The sequence below is a fragment of the Anomaloglossus baeobatrachus genome, chromosome 1 (genome assembly GCF_048569485.1).
Source record: "Anomaloglossus baeobatrachus isolate aAnoBae1 chromosome 1, aAnoBae1.hap1, whole genome shotgun sequence".
Taxonomy (NCBI): domain Eukaryota; kingdom Metazoa; phylum Chordata; class Amphibia; order Anura; family Aromobatidae; genus Anomaloglossus; species Anomaloglossus baeobatrachus.
The window spans coordinates 772,436,928-772,456,506 of NC_134353.1; the positions used below are offsets into that span (position 1 = coordinate 772,436,928).

Genomic DNA, 19,579 nt, shown 5'->3' on the forward strand with positions numbered 1-19,579 from the left:
GGTAATGGGAGGTGGGTTAGAGTGGGGCTATTGATTGGTAGTGGGAGGTGGGTTAGGGTGGGGCTATTGATTGGTAATGGGAGGTGGGTTTATGGGATTATAGTTCTTTGTTTTCCACCCAACTTAACAGGTGAGTGGTTTTGAAGCTTTATTTCCAATTTTTTTTTCCAGTATTCAAAAGTTCTAATAAAATTGGAAGCCCCACACCATCCTCTACACCGAGCCCGCACACTGCACGTGCTAACCCACATGTAAGTATCTCTTCCGCCCAACTTAAAAGGTGAGTGTTTTGAAGCTTTATTTCTAACTAGCTGTACTACCCGGCTTTGCCCGGGTTAATAACTGCTGTTAACAAAATAGAATGTTTTAACAAAAATTTATTCTGCACACAAAAAATACAAAACAAATAGATAGAAATGTAATTATTAAAAGGCAAAAACTATGCTAATAGAAGCATTTCACAACATATATGTCAACACTACAGATATTCCACACAGATTTAACTAAATTGGCCAAGTAATGTGCTCCATCTGTCTCTTTTCAGGTCTGTCTCTTTCCAGGTCTGTCTCTTTCCCTGTCTGTCTCTGTCTGTCTCTTTCCCAGTCTGTCACTTTCCCCATCTGTCTCTTTCCCCATCTGTCTCTGTCTGTCTCTGTCCCCATCTGTCTCTTTCCCCGTCTGTCTCTTTCCTCGTCTGTTTCTGTCTGTCTCTTTCCCCATCTGTCTCTTTTCAGGTGTCTCTTTCCAGGTCTGTCTCTTTCCAGGTCTGCCTCTTTCCCCATCTCTCTCTTTCCCCGTCTGTCTCTTTCCCCGTCTGTTTCTTTCCCCGTCTGTTTCTTTCCCCGTCTGTTTCTTTCCCCGTCTGCGTCTTTCCCCGTCTGTGTCTTTCCCCGTCTGTGTCTTTCCCCGTCTGTCTCTTTCTCCGCCTGTCTCTTTCCCCATCTGCCTGTCTCTTTCTTTGTATGTCTCTATCTCTCTGTTTCTTTCCCCATCTGTCTCTTTCCAGGTCTGTCTCTTTCCCAGGTCTGTCTCTTTCCCCGTCTGTCTCCCCATCTTTTTGTCTGTGTCTTTTCTTGTCTGTCTTTTTCTCTGTCTGCCTGTCTCTGTCTGTCTCTTTCCTTGTCTGTCTCTATTTCTCTGTCTCTTTCCCCGTCTGTCTCTATCAAGGTCTGTGTTTTTCCCCATCTATCTTTGTCTGTCTCTCTGGCTGTCTCCTCCTTCCCTGTCTGCCTGTCTCTGTCCCTGTCTGCATGTCTGTCTGTCTCTTTCCCCATCTGTCTCTTTCCCCGTCTGTCTCTGTCTGTCTCTTTCACAGTCTGTCTCTGTCTGTCTCTTTCCCTGTCTGTCTCTATCTCTCTGTCTCTTTCATTGTCTGTCTCTATCTGTTTCTCTCTGTCTGTCTCTCTCTGTCCATCTCCCCACCGACATCTTATTACCTTACATATAAGCTTCTTATACTATGAATGTCTTTTGTTCCTATAGCAACCAATCACAGCTCCTACTAATAACCTGTAGTTCCAGTCTCCATTTACTTTAATAGAGGCATGTTTTTTGGAGAGTAACTGTAAAGCGCGGGGTTACATTTTCCTGTCAAAACATAGTCTACGACGTTCCCTGGGTCACATGAGGTGTCTGTGCAAAATTTTGTGATTGTAAATGCGACGGTACAGATACAGTTTTCGTTTCACTTTTTCCCCATTATGTAGATAGGGGCAAAATTGATTGGTATTTTGGAATGCGCGGGGTTAAAATTTCGCCTCACAACATAGCATATGACGCTCTCGGGGTCCAGACGTGTGAGTGTGTAAAATTTTGTGGCTGCAGCTGCAACGGTGCAGATGCCAATCCTGGACACACACACACACACACACACACACACACACACACACACACACACATACATACACACATTCAACTTTATATATTAGATGTGTTTTGTTTTTCCTAGTATCCAATGGTTCCAAAAAACTTTGAAGCCCGACACCATCCTCTACACCGAGCCCGCACACTGCACGTGCTAACCTACATGTAAGTATCTCTTCCGCCCAACTTAACAGGTGAGTGTTTTGAGGCTTTATTTCTAACGTTTTTTTTTTTTTTTTGGAAATAGAACAAACTTACCGTGATGTCGTCTGATGACAGCCCCCCTGAAACGCGTCAGAGAGTGCAGGTGAAATTTTCAAGTACATTTTGGAATTTAATCTGTTGTATGCAGCTAGTACTAACAATTGTTAAATTTGCATATAAGAGGCTGATGCCGAACAGGGGCTGCCAGAAGCAGGACGGGGTGGAGAAATTAGTGGAGAACGCGCGCAGGATGTAAGTATATCCACTAGAATGACATCATAACCATTACACCACACATGCAAACACGACACATCCCAAAACCAATCACAAGTTGCTATCATTACCATATGATGCATCACAGAGTATACTTGCCTGCACAAGACATAATGAAAAGTTAATGACAACAATAGGTTTGTCTATATCTAATATATTTTTTCTATTTTCTGGTTGCACTGCCTGTCCGTCGTAGAGATCCTCCCAGGGGCTCCCGAGGTCGTCGAGGGCGCGGCGGTGGTTGCTAGCATGTGAGGTTTTTATTAACAAATATTATTTAAGGAGGCTCTTAAAATTTATAAAATGCATTATAACTTATATCATGTTTTTATATTTTTTTCTCCATTACACAGCGGGTGCAGGACGGGGAATCTGATGGGGAGGAATCGGGTATCAACTTCTTTCCTGCATGCTGACCAATGCAAGAAGCCTGACCAATAAGATGGAATAACTGGAGCTGGTAATGTATGAGGAAAAATACGACATAGTAGGAATAACTGAGACATGGTTAGATGACAGTTATGACTGGGCGGCTAACCTGCAAGGATATGAAATGTTTAGGAGGGATCGTAAAAAAAGGAAAGGGGGTGGAGTCTGTCTATATATAAAGTCCAGTTTAAAGCCCAGACTAAGAGAAGATATCCAAGAGGGAAATGAAGAGGTGGAGTCTCTATGGATGGAGATACAAGGAGGGAAAGCTAATAAAATCCTCATAGGGGTTTGTTATAAGCCACCAAATATAACAGAAACCACTGAAAACGTATTATTGAAACAAATAGACAAAGCAGCAAATCACAATGAGGTGATTATTATGGGGGACTTCAACTACCCCGATATAGACTGGGAAACTGAAACCTGCGTATCTCAGAAAGGAAACCGGCTTCTGTCAGTAACTAAGGATAATTATCTGTCCCAACTTGTGCCGGGCCCAACTAGAGGGACAGCCCTTCTCGACTTAATTTTAAGCAACAGGCCAGATAGAATAACAGACGTACGAGTGAATGGGCACCTAGGGAATAGTGACCACAATATAATACAATTCCACTTGTCCTTCAGTAAGGTGCCTTGGAGGGGGGTTACAAAAACGCTGAATTTCAGGAAAGCAAAGTTTGATCAGCTTAGAGAAGACCTTCGCCAAATTGATTGGGGCAATGTCCTCAAAAATGGGAGCACAGAAAATAAGTAGGAAATTTTTAAATCGGTATTAAACACCCACTGAGAGCGAGCCATACCATACGGAAATAAAAGGGCTAGGAACAGGAGAAAACCAATGTGGCTAAATAAGGATGTAAAAGGGGCAATGAATAATAAGAAAAAGGCATTTAAAAAGCTAAAACAAGAAGGCAGCGAAGAAGCATTAAAAAGATATAGAGAAAAAAATAAAATGTGTAAAAAACAAATACATTTAGCAAAAGTAGAAACTGAGAGACTCATTGCTAAGGAAAGCAAAACAAATCCCAAACTATTCTTTAATTATATAAACAGAAAAAAGATTAAAATTCATGGTGTTGGCCATTTAAGAACAATGAGGGTAAAATCATAGAAAGCGATGTGGGAAAAGCAAATGTTTTAAATACGTTTTTCTCAACTGTGTTCACACAGGAAAAGCATATGCCACGGGAAATGCAGAGTGATAATGTAAACGCTTCATTAAGTATGACCTGCCTAACCCAGGAAGAAGTGCAGAACCGACTTAGTAACATTAAAATTGACAAATCACCAGGCCCTGATGGCATTCACCCTCGGGTATTAAGGGAGTTAAGTAATGTGATAGACAGGCCTCTATTCCTTATATTTAAAGACTCTATAGAAACTGAGTCTGTGCCACTGGAATGGCGGCTAGCAAATGTGGTACCAATATTCAAAAAAGGGTGTAAAAGGGAACCTGGAAACTATAGGCCGGTAAGCTTAACATCTGTTGTGGGTAAAATGTTTGAGGGGTTTTTAAGGGATACTATTATGGAGTTAAACAATTATTAACATTGAGACATTCCATATCAACATGGATTTATGAAGGATCGCTCCTGTCAAACTAACCTGATCAGCTTCTATGAGGATGTAAGCTCTCACATGGACCGAGGAGAATCATTGGATGTCATTTATCTCGACTTCGGTAAAGCATTTGACACTGTCCCACATAAAAGACTAATAAGTAAAATGAGAAAGCTTGGGCTCGGGGAAAATGTGTGTAGATGGGTAGGTAGCTGGCTTAGTGATAGAAAACAAAGAGTGGTTATTAATGATGCATACTCAGATTGGGCCAGGGTTACTAGTGGGGTGCCACAGGGGTCTGTATTGGGCCCCCTACTATTTAATATATTTATTAATGATCTGGTGGATGGTTTACATAGTAAAATATCAGTATTTGCAGATGATACAAAACTATGTAAGGTAGTTAACACAAAGGAGGACAGTTTGCAACTACAGATGGATTTGAGTAAATTGGAGAATTGGGCTGAAAAATGGCAAATGAGGTTTAACACAGATAAGTGTAAGGTTATGCACATGGGAAGGAGAAACAGATGCTACGATTACTTACTAAATGGAAAACTGCTAGGGAAATTAGACATGGAAAAAGACTTAAGCATATTAGTCAATAAGAAGCTAAATTGGAGTGCCCAGTGTCAGGCAGCAGCCACCAAAGCAAATAGGGTGATGGGATGCATTAGAAGAGGTCTGGGGGCACGAGATGAAAACATCATTCTCCCTCTGTACAAATCACTCATCAGACCACACTTGGAGTATTGTGTGCAATTTTGGGCGCCGGTGCTCAAGAAAGACATTACTGAACTTGAAAGGGTTCAGAGGCGGGCTACTAAAATAATAAATGGAGTGGGTGCATTACAATACACGGAAAGGTTATCAAAATTAGGTCTATTTACTCTAGAAAAGAGAAGACTTAGGGGAGACCTAATAAATATGTATAAATATATCAGAGGGCCATATAGAGATCTCTCCCATGATCTGTTTGTACTAAGGACTATGACAAGAACAAGGGGGCATTCTCTTCGATTGGAGGAAAGAAAATTCCTACATCAGCATAGAAGAGGGTTCTTCACGGTAAGAGCAGTGAGGCTCTGGAACTCTCTTCCTGAGGAAGTGGTGATGGCCAACTCACTGAATGAATTTAAGAGAGGAATGGATGCTTTTCTTGATAGCAAAAGTATAGAAGGTTATAAATAGCATAATCTTACAGGTAGATAGAAGAGCGACCAAGATTATTAGAGGAATGGGTGGGCTGCAATACCAAGACAGGTTATTAAACTTGGGGGTTATTTAGTTTGAAAAAACAAAGGCTTAAGGGGCATCTAATCACAATGTATAAACATATGAGGGGACAGTACAGAGACCTTTCCAAAGATCTATTTACACCTAGGCCTGCGACTGGAACACGGGGCATCCGCTACGTCTTGAGGAAAGAAGGTTTAATCATAATCACAGACGAGGATTCTTTACTGTACGAGCAGTGAGACTATGGAACCATCTGCCGCATGATGTTGTAATGAGTGATTCACTACTAACATTTAAGCAGAGCCTGGATGCCTTTCTTGAAAAATGTAATATTACCAGTTATGTATATTAGATTTTATGACAGGGTGTTGATCCAGGGAACTAGTCTGATTGCCGTATGTGGAGTCAGGAAGGAATTTCCCCATTGGAGCTTGTTTGACACATTGGGGTTTTTTTACCTTCCTCTGGATCAACATGTTAGGCTACGGGTTGAACTAGATGGACTAAGGGGTACTTTGCACGCTGCAACGCTGCAACATTGCAAGCCGATGCTGCGATGCCGAGCGCGATAGTCCCCGCAGCTGCGATATCCTTGTGATGGACTCACCTGTCCTGGGACGTCGCTCTGGCTGGCGACCCGTCTCCTTATTAAGGGGGCGGGTCGTACGGCATCACTGCGACGTCACACGGCAGGCGTCCAATAGGAGCGGAGGGGCGGAGATAAGCGGGATGTAAACATCCCGCCCACCTTCTCCCTTCCGCATATCCTACGGGTGCCGCGGTGACGCCGGTAGGAGATGTTCCTCGCTCCTGCGGCTTCACACACAGCGATGTGTGCTGCTGCTGGAGCGAGGAACAACATCGGACCATCGCGTCAACGTAATTATGGATTACACCGATGATACGATTACGACGCTTTTGCGCTCGTTAATCGTATCATCTAGGCTTTAAACACTACGATGTCGCCTGCGATGCCGGATGTGCGTCACTTTCAATTTGACCCCACCGACATCGCACCTGCGATGTCGTAGTGTGCAAAGTACCCCTTAGAGTCTCCATTCAACCTTAAAAACTATGAAAACTATGAAAACCTCCTCATCAACCTCGTCCATGCTCGGCAGCCGTTGTGGGACATGCAAGACCACCGCCATGCCGATTCTGTCATCACCCGACGGCTCTGGGAAGAGGTTGCCTCTGAACTAATTGATGTATGGGAGAATCTCAATGACAGGACAAAATCCAAAGCAGGTAAGTAAACTATTTCACAAATAGTCGTTGTCAGATTCCCTATTCAAGGGTTAACCTTGTGTATCTATTTTATTTTCAGTGCGACGTCTGATAATCCGGAGGCAGTCACTACGTGATCGCTTCAGGAGGGACTACAACAAGGAGATGCAGGTTCCTCAGTGGATCGGCAGGACGCAAGGGCTCCCAGTACAAATACGCCAGAGCCCTTGCATTCCTAAGAAGCACAATGCTGCCAAGAAGGTAATTAAACTAGTTTGGGTGGATTTTGGAATGTATTTAATTGTTAAAAATTTGTCTCCAACAGCATTTTAGTGTAAAGTTCACAAACCAATTTTCATTGATTTTTTTTTTATTTTGTTTTTCTCCCACAGAACATTCACGAACACCATGGAGCCTGCATCAGTCCAGCACCCTCCTGGAGTAATTCCACAAGTGACCGGTACCAGATACCCCTCCAACATGTCCGGTGATCCCTCTTCTGCTCTCTCCATCCCTTCCACCTCAACTACTGATACCGCCCTCCCTTCCACCTCTACTTCTGATCCCTCCCTCCCTTCCACCTCTACTTATGATCCCTTCGTCCCGTCCACCTCTACCTCTGATCCCTCACGCTCTACCCTCCCATCTTTCCCATCTTACTCACCCTGCACAGCAGCATACTGGCAGACCTCATTACATGAGGCTGGTTAACGAGTAGGTGTTCCCTTATCTAACCCCTCTGACGCTCCCGACACTAGATTTGCGTTAGGTTCTGGGCGACAGCGACAGAGGGGACAGGATAGGGGCAGCGCCGAATTCTTACATCTGAATGCATACATTTATAGTTTTATTAAAGTATTATCTGACCAAATTATTGCTGGCTTCAACCTGATAAACCATAGTTTACAGGAGTTGACCAGCAAGATGGATCAGGTGCTTTCAGCTGTAAGACAAACACCTAGCCGGCATTATTTTCATTCAGTAATCGGACAGCTGGAAAACCTACCGTCTGAACAGCAAATACATGTGAAAAGTACAAAAAAAAACGGATCAGATGGATTCCGTTTAACGGACGCATAGGATGCAACGCGTCCATTTTTTCAACGGAAACCGCTAACGGATTCCTGTGAAATAACAGATCCGTTGCACCCGTTGATACCACAAAGATAACGGATGCGTCAAAACGACGCAGCAATGGACCCAGCGGATTTCACCCAATGCAAGTGGGAAACTACCCTAAGAAAGACACCAACCAAACAAGCAGAAACAGGCAGGACATAACAATACCACTATCATATTTTCATGGGAAATCTCAGACTTTGTCTTGTAGATATTACTTATGTATATCAATGTTATTAATGATGCTCAGCAGTGCTTATGGCAAAGCATTATGTGTGTAAGTTATTGCAGGGGGATAAATATTTGTTGTGGGGTCCTAGCTAATGCTTCCATTTTACAAACGGTGAATCCGAATCTGTGGATTCCGCCTTAGAAATAGTCAGTTTAAGAAACTAGTTTGTTACAAATATAGATTGGTTTGAAATGCTGTAATAGATTATTCCAAAATGCTTGGTTTCTTGGCTGGTGAAACCAATTGCGATACAAGGAACCTACATCAGACCTGAATCGCCATCATCTATTGTTCTGAGAGATTTCATCATTTTCAATCAGCATTTGTAAATGAGGCTGAAGTACTGTAGTTTTGGAAAGTGGATGCTCCTCCCAGGTCCTTGCTCTCCTCAGTTCTGCCTCCTTCTGCTTGACTGGCAGCTCCTTTGCTGTGTGACTGTAAGCAGATAAGCTGTGCATCAAGTAGGAGGCGGCAGCGCTGGGAGGGGAATACTAGAGACTTGGGAGGAGCTTTCACTCTCCAAAACTACTGCAGCCTTATTTGTATATTAATTCCAATGATTCATCCTTCGTCAGGAAGGAATGGACTGACTAGGTGAATATATGGTTGGACATGCAAGAGCTACATGTGCATATAAAAACTTTGTGAAATCCTGCTGACATATTCCCTATAAGAAGTTAAAAGTTAAAAGACCTATAACAAATTTAAAGGGAAATGTAGAAAAATGAGGGTTCCAGCTATGGTGAAAAAATATTACTTGCTTTTAAAAATACAACTTTTAAATATCATTTCAAATATAATGTGGGGAAACAGGAAACACAAAGGCAACGAGTTTCGAATACAATCTAGCTTTACTTTTCAAAGCCAAAGGGAACCTTTCATGTGAAAAAACGCTATTAACTTGCAGGTATGTGGTTAATCTGAAGATTAATAGCACTATTTCTCTGCCTTGTGCTTAGTGAGTGGCAGCTTTAAACAGGCCCTTGCCATGTCTCATACATATAATGCACAGAGTGGTGACTGGAGCCGCGGTGGTGCCACCCTTATGTCTGAAAGCTTGAGGCTGCCAGGCGGAATAAAGTTCATTTCGTCCCAGAGGCTGCATGGTCTCAGAAGGAGAATAATCTGAAAATGAATCCCATATCCGCAGGTTAATAACATTGTTTCACATGGCAGGTTCCCTCTAAAAAATAAAAGGTAATTTTCGAGTCAGTTTCTAGGCGTGGGAGTTTTATCTAATAACTCCTAAAATGCATTATCGTAAACCACTTTGTTTAAAAACAAAATAGCACCATCGCTGTTATTTGTCAGCAACAATGACAGGTTAGCCATCACTTATGTCACGTTTTGTTGAGGAACATAAAGAGAAGTTCTTTATTTTGACAATAACAAATGAGGAAAAAGCTGTCACTGACACAAGTGTTATGGTATGAGATTTTCTCAAGATTTACTTTTTAATCTCAACTCTGACACACCTTGACAGTCACTAAACAAACACACCCTTACAGGATGCTTACATTGTAACTCTGTCCTCTTAATACCTTTCACATAAAGGACAGCTGCATGGTCGCCCTTCACAGAGCAGGAGCTATATGGTCGACTATATAACTGAGTAGAGTGCACGATATACTGTATATTTAAGGGGGTTGTCCAGGACGTTGATAATGATGGCCTATCCTTCATCTCAAAGTGGAAGCACCCCAGCTACATACCTTGTGTAGGGGCTGTTTTTGAGTTCTGCAATCAGTTCCTATTGAGGTGAATAGGAGCCGAGCTGCAGTACAGAAAAATCATTACTAGACAGTGTGCATGTTATATCCTTATCTGGTACTGCTCCAGCAATGTCTGCCTTTGTCACCTTCTTACTGACCTGAGGAATAAGTGAATAATGCCCCCTGATGGAAGAAAATTTATCATGGATCAACTATAGTGTAGCTGACAAAAGCAGTGTCAGCACCAATCGTGACTACTTAACCCCCAATAGTGACAGTGGCATCTAAATTTATAACAAATTGAGTTGGATCCCCAAACAAGCCCATTGTCACTAGTGTAATGTATGGTTGCCATAGCAACCCAAAACCAAGAAGTGACCTTGATGTCTGCCAGCTATGGTGGGTAGTTAGGATGTTAGCAACATTTCAGTGGAATTTTGTCATTTTTCATTCTTTTTGCTTTACTTTTATTTCATTCCTAGAAACCACTTGAAGGGTAAACAAACCTCCTGACATCAGTTTTCAATATTTTGAGGGGTGCTGTTTTTAAACTGCTATCACTTTTTGTGGTTTTACAATATAAAGGCCCACTCTTGCCCCCCCCCCAAAAAAAATCACTTTTAGAACAAAATAGGTCCCTAAAATAAGTTTTGTAAATTTCTTTAAATAGATGAAAAATTGCTGCAAAACTTTTACCCCTTTATACATCTTAACAAAATAAATTGACATTTGAAAAATGATGCAAGTACATATATGGTAAATATTATTTATTAACTTTACGACTATCTAGCCCACGGTTATAAACATTTAAAGAGTGAAAATTGTTCATTTAAAAAAAAAAACTGCAATCAAATGTCTGATATTTTCATAAACAAAGGCATAACATACCGACTTATATTTGCCACTAACATAAAGTGCAATGTGTAATGAAACAACAGTCTCAGAATCTCTGGGAGATGTTAAAACATTTAAGAGTTAATACCACATAAAGTGACACATTGTAAAATTAGAGAGCGCAATAGGGTTTTATCAGGATAACAATTAAATTGTGTTAGGAGTAGCACTCACCTGGCAGGGTTGTCGAAGGCACAACCCCCTATAAACACATAAGAGATGATGACGGCTGCCGCAGCCCCACGTGGGTTAAATATTAGGTGCTGGAGAGAAGATTGGGTATCATGCCGCGCTACCGCCAATGAAAAGAATTGTTGAATGATTAAAATATTTGGGGGTAGCGCAGCATGATACCCAATCTTCTCTCCAGCACCTAATAAAGTAACACATGGCAGATTTTAAAAATTGTGCTTCGTCACTAAAGGGGTTAAACTGCCTGGAGTTGCCAGATACAGGTGCATATACCGATCCTGATTTGCTGCTTCTAATATTCCTTGCTATCTGACCCTGTGTGATTGATCCTTGTTGTTGACGATGGACTGTCAACCCTCCGTAGTATGATTACAATTTTGCCTTTAAGTCCGTTCTCCTGGTTCTGACCTTAGCTTCATTTTGACCACATCCCATCTTGCTGCCTGATTTTGTCTAGTATATGCCCCAGGGAACCTGTGGAGCCTGACAGGTAGAGTGACTTGTACAAAGTCTTTTCATGTGAGCACTATTAAAAAGAACCTGTCAGGTCCCCGGTGCCCTCCAACCCAGCAGCATTCACATGTCACATGTTGTCCTACTCCAAGCTGTATAGCCTTGAGAGCCAACTACCAATTAAGTAAATCAGGTGATGTGCATCTCTGTCATGAGGAGGGATGTGGTGTAATAGCATCAACACCCTATATAAGGTGTGCTTAATTATTAGGCAACTTCCTTTCCTTTGGCGAAATGGGTCAGAAGAGATGTTTGACAGGCTCTGAAAAGTCCAAAATTGTGAGATGTCTTGCAGAAGGATGCAGCAGTCTTGAAATTTCCAAATGTTTGAAGCGTGAACACCAAACAATCAAGTTTTTCATGGCAAATAGCCAACAGGGTCGCAAGAAACATGTTGGGTAAAAAAGGCACAAAATAACTGCCCATGAATTGAGGAAAATCAGCTGTGAAGCTTACAAGATACCATTTGCCATCAGTTTGGCCATATTTCAGAGCTGCAACGTTACTGGAGTATTAAAAAGCACAAGGTGTGCCATACTCAGGGACATGACCAAGGTAAGGAAGGCTGAAAAACCACCACCTTTGAACAAGAAACATAAGATAAAACGTCAAGACTGGGCCAAGAAATATCTTAAGACTGATTTTTCAAAGGTTTTATGGACTGATGAAATGAAAGTGACTCTTGATGGGCCAGATGGATGGGCCAGAGACTGGATCAGTAAAGTGCAGAGAGATCCACTCCGACTCAGACGCCTGCAAGGGGGAGGTGGGGTACTGGTATGGCCTGGTATCATCAAAGATGAACTTGTGGGACTTTTTCGGGTTGAGGATGGAGTGAAGCTCAACTCCCAGACCTACTGCCAGTTTCTGGAAGACAACTTCTTCTAGCAATGGTAAAGGAAGAAGTTGGTATCGTTCAAGAAAAACATGATTTTCATGCAGGACAATGCTCCATCACATGCATCCAACTATTCCACAGCGTGGCTGGCCAGTAAAGGTCTAAAAGATGAAAAAATAATGACATGACACCCTTGTTCACATGATCTGAACCCCATAGAGAACCTGTGGTCCCTCATAAAATGTGAGATCTACAGGAAGGGAAAACAGTACACCTCTCGGAACAGTGTCTGGGAGGCTGTGGTGGCTGCTGCATGCAATGTTGATCGTAAACAGATCAAGCAACTGACAGAATCTATGGATGGTAGGCTGTTGAGTGTCATCATAAAGAAAGGTGGCTATATTGGTCACTAATTTTTTTGGGTTATGTTTTTGCATGTCAGAAATGTTTATTTCTAAATTTTGTGCAGTTATATTGGTTTACCTGGTGAAAAGAAACAAGTGAGATGGGAATATATTTGGTTTTTATTAAGTTGCCTAATAATTCTGCACAGTAATAGTTACCTGCACAAACAGATATCCTCCTAAGATAGCCAAATCTAAAAAAAAAAACCACTCTAACTTCCAAAAATATTAAGCTTTGATATTTATGAGTATTTTGGGTTGATAGAGAACATATTTGTTGATCAATATTAAAAAAAATCCTCTAAAATACAACTTGCCTAATAATTCTGCACACGATGTATATATAGCATTTATAAAGTGTATAAAGTGCACTGAGGGCATGATAACATGATTTCCAAGTGCCACCTTCTGAACTTCCGGTCATGCTCAGTGCACATCTCTAACGCTGGGAAGCATACACCTGGCTTCTGAAGTGCACTGATGCTGCCAAAATGAACCGTACGCATGCGCAAGATTTCAACGAATTGTGATGATGCTAGCTCTTGGAAATCAAGTTATATCGCCCACAGTGACGTCATAACATGCAGAGTGGCCGACTAGTCATGTGAACTAGCACCCCATCGACTAGTCAAGGCCCTACTTAGCATAGGAACAGTGCACTTTAGAAATGCTTTTATAAACATTGATTTTAGTAAATAACATTATACAGGGATGGTTAGGCAGGGAATTTTGGCATACACATGTGAATGCTGCTGGGTTTGAGGCCATAGGGGAATTGACAGGTTCTCTTTCAGATCTGCTTGGTTTCCATGAACAGATAAACTTGCAGAAAGGAGCTGTGATATTTTGGGACCTTGTCTGATTACTTCCTTTCCCTGCAAGATCTGAGAACAGCTGATTGGTAGGGGTACTGATTTTCGGCTTCCACCGATCGGATAATGATCAACTATGCAAAGTATAGGCCTTCGATATTCTAGTCGATGAAAATCCTTTAGTCAAACTGTTTAAAGTTAGTATAAATAAGTCTCTGTTCACACTCTGTTTATACCTTTCACATATATACCTCTGATGGAAGTCTCTAATGCATGTCACTTGTCATATGTCATTCATTGAAGCCCATAGTTACAAATGTATGGCAGGTGGTGCCCTTTTTGTTGCTTTTAGCTTCTGCATGGAAAAGTGTAGTCGCGTACATTATTGCACAAAGCTAAAATAAATAATTAAATAATGCCAACTAATATGGTCTGGATTGTGCCATAAAAGACACTCTTTTGGCAATCACATGTTAATGGGGTCATAAATCATGTTTCCCACTTGTTAGTTTCTAAGGGCGGCTTTGCACGTTGCAACATAGCACGTGCGATGTTGGTGGGGTCAAATCGAAAGTGACGCACATCCGGCGTCACTTTCGATATCGTTGTGTGTAAATCCTAGATGATACGATTAACGAGCGCAAAAGCGTCGTTATCGTATCATCGGTGCAGGCTCCGACTTTTTCATAATTACGCTTCCGCGACAGGTACGATGCTGCTCCTCGTTCCTGCGGCAGCACACATCGCTGTGTATGAAGCCGCAGGAGCGAGGAACATCACCTTACCTGCCGCCGGCGGCTATACGGAAGGAAGGAGATGGGCGGGATGTTTACATCCTGCTCATCTCCGCCCCTCCGCCGCTATTGGCCGCCTGTCGTGTGACATCGCTATGACGCCGCACGACCCACCCCCTTAGGAAGGAGGCGGGTCACCGGCCAGAGCGACAGTCGCAGGGCAGGTGAGTGCATTTGAAGCTGGCGTAGCGATAATTTTCGCTACGGCAGCTATCACAAGATATCGTACCTGCGACGGGGGCGGGGACTATCGCGTGCGAGCAACGTGCAAAGCCCGCTTAAGAGTCCCAATACAGTATGGGCAGCTTTTCCTCATTATCCCCATCTCTACCCAGATAATTCATTTGTGCAATGAGTGTATATAGCCGCAGTCATTCCCGGGAGCTGTATAAGTAGTGTGCTAGATTTTCAGCTGACCCTAAACTGAAAGTTGACCCTCAACACTAGATTTTATTTTAATTAATGTGTATGGAAAATAATCTAAACATATATTTGCGTTTCCCACATGTACATTTCTCAGCTGATAACAAGTAAAGGTTATATTCAGGTATATAATCACTTGTAAGACAGCGATTGCTGGCATTGTAGCACAGGTTGAGTCAGTTTATATTGCACATATTCCTCTATACTTACCCTATTTATCAATGTTAAGGTTTATTCATATGGTGGAATTATGGATTCATGTGGTAACGATCCATAATCTAATACTAATAATTATACAGTATGTAGGACTATATGATTCCTCTGAATACTTAAGTTTATATTGAAGCAGAGCTATTCTTTATTACAAATTCTCAAACAATTCCACTCTATGTTGTATTTTCCCATAGGGGCATTGGCAGAGTGATCACCATGTTGCCAATACATGCATAAAATAGAACTGTAAGGATCTGTGCTACCTTGCAGGCAATGTGTAAAGGTTATGACATGTCAAGGAAGTTGAAACAAGTACATAACGTAACGATAATATATACTAGGGCAATACATAGGCTGTGTGCACATACTACAGATTTGTCACTTGTTTATACATTTTTCAGTGCAGATTTGTCACAAAACCTCATGGGTTTCTTGATACCAGTAAAGTCAATGAGCATCCTGAAGTCTCGTGCACGCTTTGAGTGTTTTCTCCTTGTGGATGTGCTGCAGATATAAATCTGACCCATGTTAAATCTTGCAGGGGACAATCTCAAGATGAGTTTTACTCATATTTGTTTTTTACACTGTGTTTTCACTGCTTCAAAAGTGCAGCATTTTACAGTACAAGCAAAGTGGATGGGATCAATAGAAATCTCCTGCCCGCTGCGATTCTTTATTACACTGCGGTGTGATTTTCCAAGCCGCAGCATGTCACCTTCTCTTGCGGTTACACTCAATCTTCTGTCCAGGATTTTCCCATAGATTTGCAATAGATATGGAATTTCTGCAGGTATAAAATACTCATGCTCTATTGGTGAGTTTACGCAGTGGAAACACATCAAAACCACTTGTAAGGCTATGTGCACACGCTGCGTTTTTTTGACAATGCGTTTTTGTGCCTTTTTGGCCGCTAAAAACGCACAAAAACGCACCCGCGGCAAAAAAACGTGGCAAAAAATGCATGCGTTTTTAAGGCGATTTGGTGCCTTTTTGGCTGCGTTTTGCTGCGTTTTTCCAATGCATTGCATGAGGGAAAAACGCAGAAAAAAGCAGGAAAGAATTGACATGTCCATTTTTTTTTAAGCTCAAAAACGAAACTGAAAAAAAAGTTGTGTGTGAACAGCAAAAATGAAAACTCATAGACTTTGCTGGGGAAGCAAAGTCATGCAGTTTTGAGGCCAAAAATGCACCCGAAAAACGTGCAAAACACTGCGAAAAACACACTGTGTGCACATAGCCTAAATCCCCCTAATGATGCCAATATCAGGAAATTTCCAAAACAAAACACCTTCATTTAAAGAATGACACCAACCAAAACAAAAAACTGCAGTCAACACGCAAATAAAACAGTGTTTAAAAGGCAGACAAAAACGCAATGTATATAATGTAATTAAACTGTGCAGAGATGGTGCAAAAAGTCTGCAGGGTCAAAAACTCAACGGATACCGATTGTAGGAACATAGCCTCAATGTTTTTGCTACAGATGTCACCCATACGAATGACGAATGTATTGGAAAAATCTGCACCAAAAATGCATGGCAAAAGCACATCAAGAACGTGTTTTTGCTGCTGCGTTTTTCCTGCCAAGAGATGCAGAAATTGTGCAGAAATTTCTGCACTAAATCCCGTATGTGTGTATATAGCTTTGGGGTCAAATTTGCAGCAAAAATACTACAAGAATTGACCTACTGCAGATTTAAACCTGCACCAAATCTGGAAGGACAAAATACTCAACATGTACAAGAGACTTCAGGATTCTCATTCACTTTCCTGGCATCAGGATTCCCTTCAGATTTTGTGAAAAATCTGCTCTAAAAAACATATAAAAAAGCGATAAAAATGCAATATGTGTACACAGCCTTACGGGTAGAACAGGGTAAATTGTAACATATCGGACTTACCACAGGCTGTTTACATAAATAGCGGCACAGCTCTCCGATGTATTGAAACACTGTCACATTGTACTTTTTGCAGTCAACCCAGAATTGGCTTGCTGAAAACTTTTTCCTTAATACACAAGTTGTTCCTGTTCATTATACATAAAAATAAGTGCATCAGGGAAATTGGAAACATTTAGCTGCATACTTAAAGGATTATTTCCCCCCAAACAAGTTATCCCTATAGGATAGGTTATAGTTTACTGACCGCTGGGTGTCTCAATGCTGCCTTATGTGTATGGGACTGCCAAGTGCAGCACTCAACTATTCCCAAAGACAATGAATAGAGTGGAGGCCGTGCATGCATCCATACCTCCGATCCATTCAAGAAGTGGCTACAAAGCTCCACTTTGGCACCCCCTAAGGTTACATTCACACTTCTGTTGTTTTAAATCCGTTGTTTTTTAGATGTCAACTGACACAATGGATGTGTTATTTCACAGAATTCCGTTTACAGGAATCCTGTGAAAAAACGGATCCGTCGCGTCTGTTACATCTGCTGTGCGTCCGTTTTTTGACAGATCCATCATGATCCGTTTGTTTTTGGGACAGCCCAATGGCAGTGCCAGACATGCTGAGCATGCTTAGTAGATCATGACGGAATCCAGCACTGGATTTCATCATGTGACGGATTACGGCGGAATCAAGCAAAATAGACAGCCATTATAGCTCTTGACGGATTGCGACGGAATCCTGCGGAGTGCGTTTTTTTGCCGCTCCAAAAAACATTACATTGTGCGTTCATACTGCCCGACGGTCAGTTATTCCATGACTGATCCGTCGTGCGGTGGATGCAATGCAAGGCCATCCGACGCAAGCCGTGGTTAATACAAGTCTATGGGGAAAAAACGTATTCCTGCAAATATTTTGCAGGATACCGTAATTCCACAAGGCGACGGATTGTGACTGATGCAAAACAACAGAAGTGTGAATGTAGCCTAAGCCCCAATTTTTGGTATTGCTGGAGGAACCATTGGTTGAATCTCCAGCAATCAGAATGTTATCCTCTATCCCATAGAAAAGGGATAAATTGTTATTTAGGGAATAACCCTGTAAAGTTAAGGAATCTCATGAAGAAATAATAGTTAAAAAGATGTACATTAATGAACATACCTACAATTTAATTTCAAGGAATGAAAAAAGTAGGCTTTTATGATTTCTCCGTCTCCGAAGCTTTAGTTGACTTTAGAGCTCTTTATATGATGAATAATCTTATGGAATTTACATCTGAAAACTATAACAAGTTAACAACTATAACACTGCGTTCTGGCAATTAATTACCTGTTAAAACTTGTTTATTACTGACAAAGCTGTTTTGCTCCCATTACAGTATTACATTTTAAGTACAAGAATTACATAAAGATCAACAAAAGATGAGCGGAGAATTCCAGATACTAAGAACGCAACACACAGATTGTCCTGCAAGCAGTGGCATAGCGTAGGTTCCCAGCGCCCAGGGCATGGCGGGTATTTTGCCCTGCTTACCCTTGAACTGTTCATATTCCCTAAGACCCTTCCAGCACTCCAGTACTGAATCCTTCATCCTCCCTAAGCAAAAGTATTGTATTTTAAGAAAATACTGATGTAATTTTAGTTTGGCTTTTGACCCTCCAGGTTTTTTTTTCTGCTGTTTAATTAAATCTGCCATTTTTGTTTTTTTAAACTAATTAGTCATAAGTTGATTTTTTGTTTAATTACATATTTTATAGTACTTATTTAATTACACTAGCCCTATCCCTAACACTAAACCTAGCTAAAAGCCTAACCTTAGCCCTAAGTCTAACCCTAACCCTAGTCCTATTTCTAACCCTAGCCCTTGCAGTGTACATGATTCCATGCTATCCTCATTCACTAGCCACTCAGCTTTTCATCTATATAGATTGCTTCTTATGCAATAAACAGCTGTCAAGTTGAGTTTTTCATGGACTAGCATCTTCTTCTCTATTGATGCAAATGTAGCAAAGTTCTTTTCATTATAGTGAGTTTTATCATCTTAATTGCTGCCTATGTGGAATAGAACATCTGATGACAAACTCTCCTCGGCTGCTGTGCTCTGCATAGACAGCACCTGGGAAGGGGTATCCTTGTGATGCTCTAAAAAGAAGCAGTGCTTGCCATTATTACTCATTTAAAGAGGAGGTTCACTACTTAACTTTACTACCCACATCAATATAACGTTCAGGAACAAGGCTTCTCTCAAATACCTTGTGTTCGCAATAGTGCCTCTGAGCAGCGCTATTGCAGTCCGCTCATCCCCATTGTGTAACCCCCGGGCTCCGTGACCTCTGAGATTTGGTAATGTCACATCAACTTTCAGCCGTGAGCGACTGCACTGTAGGCGGAGTTTCAATACTCGCAACAGCCAAGCATGTTGCACGCTCTCTCCTTCGCTGCATAGCGTTGCAAGCAGGATTAATATTGGGCTGTGATGTGCAGGGAAACACCGTCCACAGCCCAGTCACTCACAGAACCTGGGGCCGCCTAGGTGATGTCGGGTCAACTGGAAGTTGATGTGACATCACCGGATCTCAGAGGTCACGGAGCCCGGGGGTCACGCGATGAGGATGAGCGGACCGCAACAGCACCGCTCACGGGCAGAATTGCCAACACAAGATATTTGAGAGAAGCCTTGTTTCTGAACGTTATATCGGTGTGGCTTTTAAAGCTAAGTAGTGAACCAACCCTTTAACAGTGTGGG

General features: G+C 41.8%; 1 protein-coding gene across 1 annotated transcript in view; it reads right to left on the reverse strand.

Moving 5' to 3' along the window:
- SLC27A6 (solute carrier family 27 member 6) overlaps positions 1 to 19,579 on the reverse strand; it is a 144,361-nt gene that overhangs the window by 69,756 nt on the left and 55,026 nt on the right. Inside the window, exon 5 of the mRNA XM_075324663.1 lies at positions 16,846 to 16,970. Within this exon, the coding sequence (XP_075180778.1) occupies positions 16,846 to 16,970 (125 nt within the window). The remainder of the gene's footprint in view (positions 1 to 16,845; positions 16,971 to 19,579) is intronic.